Here is a 13,283-nt window from a genome sequence, read left to right on the forward strand (position 1 = left end):
TATAGATTTTTTTTAAGTACTCCTGTCAACAAATGACTTAAGAATCTTATACTAAATCTTCTTGAAGTACTATTTTGATGCAGTAAATTTCCTAAGGATTATCTGAGAGGATAAGAGGGGGTACAGAGTAACACACAGTTTGTCATACATCATTGCTGATATAAAGCTGATGTGGAACCATCATAACCACGTGGCAGCACCCCCCCCCCACATTCACACCACCCTCTAGCAAAAGCTATATTGCTAATCATAGATGTGAAGAAACTGAACATAATACATGTGAGTAGGTGTTGATATACCTATAGATATAGATGGTGAGAGGGATGGCATTGGATTTGATTTAGAAAGAAGATAAATCTTTCACCTAAAGTCCTGCCTCCTTGTCACATTGTTCAAAAGATAATCTGATTGGATTGCTTTCCACATTTGCCAGACACTACTACTTCATGTTTCAAAAATGTAAAGATAAACCATACCACTTGATAGGTGAATAGTTTAATAACCTTGGCCACTTGTATTTATAGTACTAATCCTTATTACTGAATGTTCTTTTATTAAGTGAAATGTTATTAGAAACAGGGATTTATCATGCTTTGAAGTTGGTAAGAAGATCTTTAGAGTCCTCTATATAACCCATGCCCAGTGACATGACAGCAGCCAACCCCACCAGTTATGGCTCATTTTAATTGTGATAAGGTAATGGTGATTGATAATATTGTCTAGAATCAACATCAAGATAGTTTCCAACTAGGTTTTGATTTGGATTTGACATTTACCAATGTGAATGATTCTTCAACATTTTGCACAATTAATTGCAAGATTCCATCACCCAACTCCTGTCTTACAGCAAACATAGGATACCCATAAATGACTAATGATCAATACCATAACCATATTACTATGTACAAATCATTCTCTTTTCCTTCCTAACCACAACTCATACTAAAGTTTTTGTGGTGTTGTGTTATGTATTCAACGATTGCCTTGAACACATCCTAACACTTTCCAACTACAATGCATTACTGGAAATATGTACAAGCACTAGACGATAATCTAGTGCTTTTCTACTGCCTGATTTTAAATCTTGGATTAAATGCCCTAGAAACCTACCAAGTTGTGCAAACTATAAGGCTTTCTATTTACAAGGGAGTGCACAGGGACAAGTAACCTTAGGACTAGGAGTATGATCTGACCAAGCCGAAATTGCAGAAGGATCTGGACTTGAAAAGACCACCAAAGAGGAATCTGGTAGGAGATTCTTGTGTAGTTTGATTTAAATCTTCGGTGTTGCCTTTCACTTTTAATATAGTTTGTCCGATTGATTGCCTGATAGAGTCGATTATCTTCGGATCAACAGGATATCCAGATGCACCGCAGACATAAAAAGTGTTAACAGCCTTCCCTCCCCTGGTTGTAACTTCTGCTCTAGTCACGGTGAGGCTATTCTCACGGAAGATCCTCGTGACATCAGAAAGCAGTCCGACTCTGTCTGTTGTGCATAATTCTAGCTTCAATCCCTGAATTAAAATATGAGACCGGTCAAAAGTTATTGCAAGAAGCCTTCCTTCTCAAAGAAAAACAACAAGAAGACACACTTTAAACACGTCTCATTCGCTAATGATTTTTTGATTTACTATCGATAATAATAGTAATGATATAGTCAGGTTCACATCAAGATAAGTAGAAGACACACATTACAACATAATATATATGACGGAAAATTGGACGAACGAAAACATAAACCAATTAAAGAATTCAATCACTCAAAGTGACAACTTAAGATGATAATAACACTTTAATTTTTAGCACTACACTAATAAAACGACATAATTACCTTAAAATATAGCACAAGTGACTTAAATAAATCAGGAGTGTTAATAAACTATTGCTGGCTCACCTCAGATACCCTTCTCTCTATTGCTGCTTCAAGACAGTGAACAACTCTTTGTCTCTCTGCTTCAGATTTTACAGGGGATCCATCAATATGTCTGATACAATATTCCTATAATTTAAAAAATTTCTATTAGTCAATAATAAATAAAAAATTTATCTAGGAAAGAGCAAATGTTTATGGATGGCTAGTCATCAAGTTGAAAATGACAAACCTGGTGAGCCTCTGGTCCTGAGGCATCAACATTGCCATGAAAAACAACATACTGCATGTCAGTCAAAGTGCAGATAGCATCAAAGATAAGTTTAGGCCTATCCTTGCACCGGATTGTGACCACCGAGTAATCCTTGTCATACCAATTAATAACATTTACTTCTGGCCTTGATTTATCTTCCACCAGTTCATCACTATTACGTTCATAGTCCCGATCAGCAAACATCATCTGGTGAAGCCTTCGTTCAGTATGGGTGATCCCATGAGAGACTACAGTCTTAGCTCTCCTTGACTTGTTACTGCCATTAAGAACATTACACAACAATTGCTTAATCACTGATAGCCTCTCAGAATCAGTAATTGCACCTCCTGTTTCTTCATCGGTAACTTGCACCACAGCTGCAGCCCGGGTGTTATGTGTCCACACCTCAGCACCTACCACATTACATTTGAGATGGGTGAGAACAGCACTCAACTCAGAGAGTAATCCCGGTCTATCACAACCTATTAGCTCAATGGCAGTATGATCCGTTGCAGACTTAACCCCGACAGATCTTCTAATGGAGTAGCCAAAATCCGAATCCGGTCCAAGTGCCTGAAAATAACCTCAAACAGATTAGAAAGTTCATTTATGAAATAAAAGGATATATAAAACAAGATTAAAAACAGCTGACCTTATAAATATAATCCAAAACCTCAACATCTGTGATTTTGTTCCCCTCTTGATCAGTAACATTGAACACTGGCCAAAACATAAAAGTAAATAACTTCAATAAAAACATACTATAAAATCACATCCCCGCAAAAAGAAATAAAAAACTCTGCAGATTAATACATCAACTAATAAGGGAAATGTTGTTAAATACCATCCATAAACCAGCCTCCATCAGAAGATATGTAAGCTTTTGTAACAGTAAGGTTTAAATCAGTGAGAACTTGAACAACTTCCAAAAGTATTCCATGCTCATTAGCACTATCCACCTACACCATATTACATAAATAAATAACTAGCAAATATAGCAAAAACACTAAAACTCCATCAATAACAAAAGGGTACAAAATACAACTAAAAAAAGACATACCTGAATTACAGTAGCATTTTTGCAAGACTCATTATCAATCACCACCCTGCAAATACAAGTAGCAAATTTGAGTAAATTTCAATTTTCCACTGTGCATAAAAAAACAAGAATTAAAAAAAAGAAAAGATTCTAGCTACCTTGGTGGATTCATCCTCCTAATAAGCTTCTCATACTCATCATCCATGTCGTGTGAAAAGCTCATACAAGTCTCTGAAAAAACAAAACATAGACATAAACACACAGTCACATTCCAGAGAATCACAATCACCAATCACTTAAAGAATAAGGAATGACTAGAAAGAAGTGTGAAACAAGTTAACAAAAACATACTGTAATGAAAATGAAACTGACCAATCATCAAGATTTGAAATAGGACCAGAAGAATCCATGGCCAATTAGGAAAGACTTAATCTACCTCAAAAAGGTACTTGGCCCTCTTTTTCATGTGGGGTACACACCAAACAATTAAAACACAAAAGTACCATAACACATCATAAACTTGATCATTTGACACTTCTAATAACAACTCAAGAACCAAGATATTCTCATTTCTCTGTGATAAAAATCAAATCTTTACACAACATAACAAACATTTTAGCCTTGATTCAAGTGATCAACATATGAAGAAAATATAATTTTTTTTATAAAAGGCCTCAAATCCCAAAGAGAAAACAGCAGAAAACGAGAGAGAGAGAGAGGGGAGACATACCCATTAGAGAAGTTGAAGAATCTTGATCTGGGTCAGCCTTACTTTATTGATTCTGTACACTAAAAAGCCAGGCACGGGGGTTTGTAAGGAGAGCAAGTAGGACTGTAAAAGGAAGAAATGTTTGGTTCGGTCCCTCCAAATCTCTTAACTCACCCAATTTATAGATACGTTTTATAACTGTAACAAAATTTTTTTTTTACCTAATTGAATTTTTTACTGAGATAATTAAAACCCCATAAACATGATTCCATGGTTTGGTAAGAAGCGGGGTGTCCACGATTTGACCAACCCGACCAATCCAAACCAAACCGACCCTATTTCGGCCGAACCAAACCGATTTTTTTCAACCCGATATATAGTTTGGTTGAAAAAATGTCAACCCGATTTAATTGGGTTGGATATGGTTTTCGATAATTTTAAACCAATCCAACCCAACCCGATTAAAATATATATGTACATGCTAATAAGTTAATCCAAAATTATGTTTAGGTCATTTACATAGATCCATATATCTCTAACTCTAAATGTAACTTATAACCCCCGTCTTCATAGTTCATTTCGTAACAACAATAGATGTTTAATTAGTGTTATATTTTTTGCATTTATGATTGATTCCAAAATTTAAAGCGTAAGCAATACTATTAGTACTTTTGATGTCGAAAATTAGATACTTAAGACTATTTAATATGGAAGATTGTAATATTGTTTTGAACTATTTTCAAGTGTTTTAAACTTTGAAACCTTATGTTTTATTATAATTTTTTATTATAATTTTGTATATTTAATAAACCGATCAAACCGATCCAAACCGAACCAAACCGAAGTTTACAAATTGGTTTGGGTTACAAATTTAAATGGTTTGGGTTGGGTTCAAATTTTGAAAACCCAAATTAATTGGGTTGGGTTGCTAAATTCTCCCAACCCGCCCAACCCGATCCGTGTACACCCCTAGTAAGAAGCACAAAATTGTAAATTTAGTTATATTTACAATCTGATGCCAATGGTCATATAACTAAATTTACATGCACTCTGTCAAAAAAATATGACCAAATTTACACTCTATATAACTAAATTAGTAGTACAATTTACCATTGTTAAATTTAAGCCCAAAGCCAAAAAAAAGTTATAGGGCTTTTGTTGTTGGTATGAAGATTGGCTCTATATAAAATTCTCGTTTCTACGGTATTTATTTTTTGATCACTTGATTTAAATTATCATTTTATCATTAATTTTTAATATTGTTATAATAATCTTTTTTTTAATTTTTTATAAAAATAGAAGTGATAATTTAAAAACTAGGCATTTAAATATTTGAAATGTATATAGAAAAGTTAGACATAAAAAATTGAAAAAAAAATATACCCAATTAAGGAAATACTCATTATATTTTGTCGAGCCAAATACAAAATCAGGTACTACCGTGCTTGGTATAAAAATCATAAAATCCAAAGCATCACTCCAAAATCGAAATAAATGAGATTATTAATTTATGTATCATTCAACTTCTTTTCTTCTTCCTCAATATCTGTTTTAATTTAATTTATGTTTTTCTTTTAGCAATTTATATTTTAATATTTATGTTTTTGTCTTTAACATTTTATTTTGATTTACTTAAAATTGTTGTATCAAACTATTTGAATTATTTTATAAAAAATTATTACTTTCGTCGAGATGAAGATGAATAGTATATATTATATAGTTTTGTTCTAATGATAATATCCTTATTTTTAAATATTCTCTTTTTATTAATATTCATGTATTAAAATTATTAATTCATGTAATTTATAATTTACATTTTAATTTTATTTTAACAAAAATTATAACTTATAAGTTACAGACACATTATCAAACTTATACCTAAAATTATCCTTGTATAACTCATATACTTATATGCAATGTTTCAACTTTAAATCATCAGTTATATTTTTAAGATATCTTAAATGGGCCCATTATTCAGTTTACTTATTACATCATTTCTAATTATTCTATTTTCTCGGCACTTGTATCGAAGAGTAAGTCCAACAGTATCTTAGTTTGTTCCTTATATATATTATAAAATAATAACTACATTATTTTGTATTTCAACTACAACAATAATCCTTATATACATTCTTTATTATTATTATAATAATATATTTATAAAAAATTGTGCAAAAAAAGGAAGAATTGAATTTTTTATTGATGAAAACAAAATAAGGGATGGTTAGAGAATCCTTATTGATAAGGTATGAGAAGTTGCTCTTAACTTTTTAAGAGATTACTAAGAGTCTGTTGGAGAACTATTTTTGCTCAAAATCCTTATAATCTTAGTTAATAACCCATATAAGTAGTCTGTTGTACTTGCTCGAACACATATGATGGCCATCCTTATATTGATTTTTATTAATATTATCTCAGAAAAATTCACTAACGTAAATGGGAGAACTTTATTCTCCGTCAACAAAGGCTGAATCTTCGTACAATATAGAATAAGGGGTGTATTGAACTAGGATTATAAGAGATTTATTTTCATTCGTGAAATCTAGGTGTATTAAACTGGATTTTAAAGTGTATTGGGATTTTAAAAAATGTACCAAAATACTATGGTATTCAACTAAGATTTTAAATTATATTACAAAATCTGGTGGTATTCAATTAGGATTTTAAATTATGCTTAAAAATCTAAAAATATTCAACCGGGATTATTTAAAATCCATTAAAATTTGATGGTATTCACATGCAAACGGATTTTTTTGGACTTGATAAAATGATGAATTTTGTGGTATTGTTTAATATATTTTATGGTTTTGAAATCACACCATAATTCATGATATTTTGGAGGATTGTGTTTAAATTCCAAAGACTCTTCATCAACTCTACTACATTTTATTTAGAATCGGCGTAAAATCAAAATCTATATAACCCATTAAAATCCATTAAAATTGATGGATTATATATAATACATTAAAATCCTCGTTGAATACACATCTAAAAAGTAGTAGCGGAAGAAAGACAATTGCCAGATGAAATAACTAAAAACGGACAAATGAAGCGTGGTAGCAGGATTAAGTATAACTAACTGAAAGAGAAAAAAAAATGTAAAAAGAGAATGAGCTTAAAAAAATTGAAACATGGGGGGCTAATAGGGCGGGAAGAGCAGTAGTTGGGTCTGCCTTAACCACTTTAACATAAACTCCGGCAAGTCAAGTTTGGGTGCTCTAAGCTTAAGCTTGTCTTCTGCTGCATGTTTTCTTCTTCATGTCCCCCCCACATGCTTTCCCTCCCTCCCTCTTTTTCCTTTTCAAAATTGCTTATTTGATTTTGCTTCGCATACATTGTTGTTCTAGCAACACTAGGTCACTAGTATAGGCATTTAGGAGTCGTTTTGTTCATGATTAATGAATTTGGTTAATTGGAATACGAACCTCAATCTCATGTATTACTGTTTGAATTAGTAACTTGGGTATATAGAATGAGAAATTTAGTCTCTCAATGTGTGTAAATCTTAGGATCGATGTTCCTAGGAATTCTATGTCATTCTCATTCACGTTTACCTTCATTCTCATTCCCGATTCACTTCCCCACCACAATCCAGTTCATTTGTTTGAATTAGTGCCTAGTCATTAGAATTAGAATGTACCTTAACCGTTTGAAATCATTCTTTCGATTAATTCCCGTTAATTGAAGGTATCTTAACCGTTAAAACAGGCCTAAAAGTTGTTTACAAAATTGATTTACAAGAGATAGCACAGTACATGACATCTCTCGATTGTATTAACAAAGATAATCATGCCACTTTAGTTTTTAGCAAACCGATAGTGTGGCAAACTGATTAAATCTCGAATATTTTTCATAAATTGGATCAATTCTCGACTGTGAGTTTGAATTAGTTAACTGGCTCAAATGCAATAACATCCTCAAAATATCATACAATTATTTTAGACTTCAAAGTTCAGACAAACAATTTAGCCTCGATATGTCTAGTCTAGGAGCGCAGAGTGATTTGCTATTTCATCCCTCTACTTTTGTAGAAGCACACGTAAAAAAAGATTACAACCGTTAATTATTTTAACCGTTAATTGAAGGTATCTTAACCGTTAATTAATTATTTCATGTTTAGTCTTGTATTGGTGTCTCGATTTATTTAAAATTATTTCTAATTGATTCAACCGTATGGATGTCATAAAAAATATATTTTATTGATATAACCAAAGTTTTAGATCAAAATAATTTTATTTGGTTTGCTATTTTAATAGTCAAACATTAGTTTGACTAGTCTCGGTAACTAATGTTTAGTCTTGTATTGGTGTCTCGATTTATTTAAAATTATTTCTAATTGATCCAACCGTATGAATGTCAAAATAAATATATTTTAATGATATAACTAAAGTTTCAAATCAAAATAATTTTATTTGGTTTGTTATTTTAACAGTCAAGTATTAGTTTGACTATTACCGCTAACTAGTGTTTAGTCCTAATTTGTTGTTTTGATTATTTTAAAAATATTTTATATTGATCCAACCGTATGGATGTCATAATACATACATTTTATTGATATAACCAAAGTTACAGATCAAAATAATTTTATTTGGTTTGCTATTTTAACAGTCAAATATTAGTTTGACTAGTACTAGTAACTAGTGTTTAGTCCTGTATTAGTATCTCGACTTGTTTAAAATTATTTTTAATTGATCCAACCTTATGGATGTCAAAATAAATATATTTTAATGATATAACCAAATTTTGAGACCAAAATAATTTTATTTGGTTTGTTATTTTAACAGTCAAGTAGTAGTTTGACTATTACCACTAACTAGTGTTTAGTCATTAATTGGTGTTTTGATTTTTTAAAAAATATTTTTCCTCGATCCAACCATATGGATGTCAAGATATATATATTTTAGTGATATAACCAAATTTTCAAAAAAAATAAATTTATTTGATAAGTTATTTTCACAGTCAAACATCAGTTGACCAGAATTTTTTCTGTCTCGGCTCGGCTCGTTTATGTTCGCGAACAAGCTCGTGTTCGGCTCGTTAGCTAACAAGTTCGAGCTCGAACACGTTTTTTGTTCGATTAGAAAGCTCGGCTCGGCTCGGTTCGTCAGAAAAAAAATTAAAGCTCGGCTCTGTTCGATCAAAACTCAACTCGGCTCGGCTCGGTTCGTGAACAGCCCTACACATATATACATTAATTTTACGAGTTTGAAACTATTGATTATTTATCGTCGCAAATGTATCCAGTAGATTACAATCTCATCAGCAAAAACAAACAAAATTAACGGCAAACAACACCACGGTTTGACAATTTGGACTCTATATTTGTGTCGGTTTCTCGGGGAAGGGCGTGATACACATGTTTAACTGTCTGCGTACAGTTTCCTCGACGTTCTTAATTGGATCAGCTAGCTAGCCGTCCTTCAAATAAGCATGGTGATGAGGAAATGAAACAGAAATATGATTGGATAATTGTCCTATTAAACTAATCATGACTCATTCGACGTAGAAAATTGAAAAATAATAAAATCACATGCTTAATATGCATTTTTTTCTAAACAAAAGAGCTAAATATATATACTACAGGGTACAAATATGCATGAGACTCGCCTTAAGAATGTGCAGCACCAAATGTCTGAAAACTAATTTCTTGCTTCGGCGTTGGTCCTTTATTCGTACCCATTGCATGCATAAAACATTGTCCTCAAGTAGGAAACCTTTTTTAGCTGGTTTGTATTCGAGATACTCATTGGTAGTTTGCTTATAACAATGAAAGTGACTTTCCACTAATCTATCTGCTTAAATCTGTGTATTCATCTAAAATCGAAATTAAGATCCTGGGGTGTTGAACAGTTGTACATACAGTTATGCAGTAATAACAGGATTTACAATAGGGAAGCCTCAGATTGCAACTATTTTAATGCAGCTTTTCAAAAAAAAAGTAAACAAGAAAGATGATAGTAATACACTAGTAAAGACAAAAGAAAGTCGGTAAGGTCGGTATTTTAGTTATAGAAGTGACACAGAGAATCACGTGAGGACAAGCTGATTAGTTCGGAGGCAGACGCTGAATGATCACGTTATGGACTGAGCATGGCTCTTATCACGTGTTGCCCTTGCCCTTGCCCATAATCATACAAGTAACAAATCTATGTGCATGAATTCCTAGATCTCCAAAAATTTTCTCGTTTTTACGGGGTTGGTGTTGTTATATTCTTCCGCTTGTGTTTGGCTGGAGAGAATAGAATAAAATTAATGAAATATAATAGAAGTTAGAGGTATGATATTGATATGAGAGACTGAGACTAATGTATCAACTATCAATCCACTCTTGAAGACTTAAACTACAAACAAGGTAAATACTATAGAATAACTATTTGATTAACCTATATGTCCAATTTGTCATGCACAACAAATGGAATGGACCACGGGAGAGCCCATCTTTCCCCTCCAGTGCCTCTTCGCAATGCTCAACAGGCACAGGTGCCAGCACTACTTCCACGTAGAATTACTAGTGCACTAGCTGGTTGTTCTTTTTTACTTTTCGAAATATACGTTCACATACAAATTCTTACTACTTAAACCAATATTTTAAAATCTATAATGAAAATGACGTAATCATTGAGAAGAAAATAAATATATGAGTCCATTAATATCCCTATCCGAATTATTCGTTTGACATCCCTACTTTTATCATTGACAAAAAAAAAAAATTTGAACCCGGAAATGCAAGATTTTTCTCATAAAAAAAATATGCACAAGATTATTAATTATGTTTTATCAATATGAAGGGAATAGTAACATAAGATCCTGGTTCGTTTGAAAGCCCTATAATTTCACCGTTGAGAAGAAAAGAAAAATCCGAGTACGGAAGCATAATATTATTCTGACAAAAAAAAATATGCCCAAAGATTATTAATTATGTCTGGGAAAAGGTTCATCCTCTAATATCTTGAGATTTTATAGTGACTGTTTACTCAATATAGTATGAGAGATTGGTTTAGGGAGGTGTTAGTTTATCCACGGCTTTTTGTACCAATTTCTCCCGACACATTACTAATTCTCCCGGCTTAGATCTACTTGTTGTTAATAAGTCGGTAAGAGTATTATTCCGATAGATAACTCTTCTGTAGAGTTCATTAATATCCGAGCTCATTAGTTTACCCCGTCTATCTGAACAATCGGTCTTAACTCAAGAGGAAGGACAGGTAATAGACACAAAACCATCTATTCTGGGTCTATATTTGTTCGGATTTGAGTCCGCTCACCCACATTTATTTAATTTAAATTCTTGTATTAATATTGGTTATTGGTATTGATTACACTACTCCATAAATGACTTTATGCAACAACTCAAAAATGTTGCAAGAGGTCGCAACAATGTTGCTGAAGACTAATCAAAATCAACGGTAACACTTTGTTGTGTTAATATTTTCGTCGTTGCCCTTGCTATCAATGGCAACATTTTTGATACCTACCCCAAAATCCAAAAATTTTGTTGCATAAAGATACAACTTGTTGTAAAAAAATGGGTCCCACAACTGGGCTTCATTTTTTGGGCCCACCACATAAAAATCTTAATTACACCATTTATATATATACTCATTTTTCATAATAAAAATTACAACATAATAGCTAAATTATTTTCATTCATTTCACAAAATTTAATCATCAATGTCATTACAAAATTCATGATCCTCAACTTTAAAATAAAAAAATGACATTACATGAAGGTTTAAAACAAAGACCTCGCCTAAGGAAAAATAAATACATAAACAATTTTCTAACGGGGGGTCTATATATTTATGTCAAAGTTCTTTTGCAGCTTGTAATACACTTCATCTTCGACCTTCAACATCATTAAGAATGTTTTGTCTTGCTTTAAAGCTCGAAGTAGCTGATACAAGAAAAATTGATGATGCCCAAGAGTGAGATTATCATTAGCCTTGATTACTTTGTGAGGTCCGTCATTTATTGATTCACAATCCATATGTAATAGTACCTTCATTATGGCGAATCTTATAACTTCAAAACAACTACAACATCAAAGTGTAATCCTTTACTGGTGTTGTTGCAAAAGCTTTGCAATCTAGTATTTAGCATCATGCAATAAAAAACCAAACTTTCCGGATACAGACAGGCCATTCATCACCTGGCATAACAGTTGAGGATTAGTCTGAAACATGTGACTTATTATAAAATATATTGCAGGAAAACTTAACATTTGACAATCCCAGCTATGTGGTATGCATATATCGATCTAAAGGTACATGAAACTCAATTGGATACAAAATCCTATTTTACCTGAAAATATTGCAGTATCTACAATCCAACCAAGCTAGCGAAACTGAATCATGCATGATTCAATGCTTTCAAGGTAGCAAAAAGAATAAGATTGATTGACCCTCTGCAAACAATTAAACAAGGACACAAGATCATACCACAACACAAATATTATCACTGGAATGCAATAATGATAATTCTATTAAAGAGTGTAATATATAAGTGATGATGTCAAAAATTACTGAAGATAATAATATCATTAGTAGCCCTGGTCAAAGTGTGAAACATAGCCTAATGGACATCTGATCTAGGGAGAATAATGAATTGTTACTTTTCATAATATGTTAAGCTTGAGGTTAGTCTTGTTAATAGGCATGAATGTGTGTTAAGCAATCTACTCACCAATTGGGAGAGATTGTTGTGCAAGACATGCCTGTATCTAAACAAGACTAAGTCATTTTGTCAACCTTAAGTAAGTTGTATTGTTATCTTAATTTGTATTTTGTACTTGTAACATTTAAAGTCTGTAAAAATGTCAAAAGAGCAGACTGAAGCCTTTTTCTATAAACAGTATCAAGCCTAAGAATTCTATTTGGAAGAAGATCAAGAAGATCATGCCTCAGAAGAATTGTAAAGAAGCTCGAAGTTGAATAAAGGTGTTTTAGAAAAAATACTCTAAGTCAAGATCTTTACATGTCACAGATTTAGTGTTATAGAGAAGTCATTCGAGAACTCCAAATGACTTATCAAGAAGTCAGGAAAGCTACAAGAGAACTCAGAGAGATATCGACAAGTCAAGAAGACATGAAGGTTGGAGATATCGACAAGTCATTTCTTCACTAGAGAACTCAGAGTTATCGACAAGTCTACATTCATTAGAGAACTCTGAGTTATCGATAAGTCTAAGTCCACTAGAGAACTCTGATATATTGATAAGTCAAAATTCACTAGAGAACTCTAAGTTATCGACAAGACAAAGTGAAGACATGATGCTGAGAGATCTCGACAAGCTAAAGTTTAATTTGAGAACTCAGAGACCTCTATAAGTCAAATTCACTAGAGCATTAGAGATCTCGATAAGTCATTATACTTATCGAGATGTCAAGATCTCTATGTGCCTAAACTGGAG

General features: G+C 32.4%; 1 protein-coding gene across 1 annotated transcript; it reads right to left on the bottom strand.

The window, feature by feature from the left end:
- Window positions 1–1,023: 1,023 nt before the first annotated feature.
- Window positions 1,024–4,031, bottom strand: LOC141673655 (ACT domain-containing protein ACR4-like). Its single transcript, XM_074480403.1, has 8 exons — window positions 3,896–4,031; window positions 3,324–3,396; window positions 3,187–3,232; window positions 2,971–3,085; window positions 2,779–2,846; window positions 2,106–2,699; window positions 1,898–2,002; window positions 1,024–1,517 (listed from the first exon to the last, which is right to left on the bottom strand). The coding sequence occupies exons 1-8, from the start codon at window positions 3,897–3,899 to the stop codon at window positions 1,176–1,178; spliced, it is 1,347 nt and encodes a 448-aa protein (XP_074336504.1). The 5' UTR covers window positions 3,900–4,031; the 3' UTR covers window positions 1,024–1,175.
- Between the last annotated feature and the right edge of the window lie 9,252 nt (window positions 4,032–13,283).

This window comes from Apium graveolens, chromosome 1 (assembly GCF_009905375.1).
Source record: "Apium graveolens cultivar Ventura chromosome 1, ASM990537v1, whole genome shotgun sequence".
NCBI lineage: Eukaryota > Viridiplantae > Streptophyta > Magnoliopsida > Apiales > Apiaceae > Apium > Apium graveolens.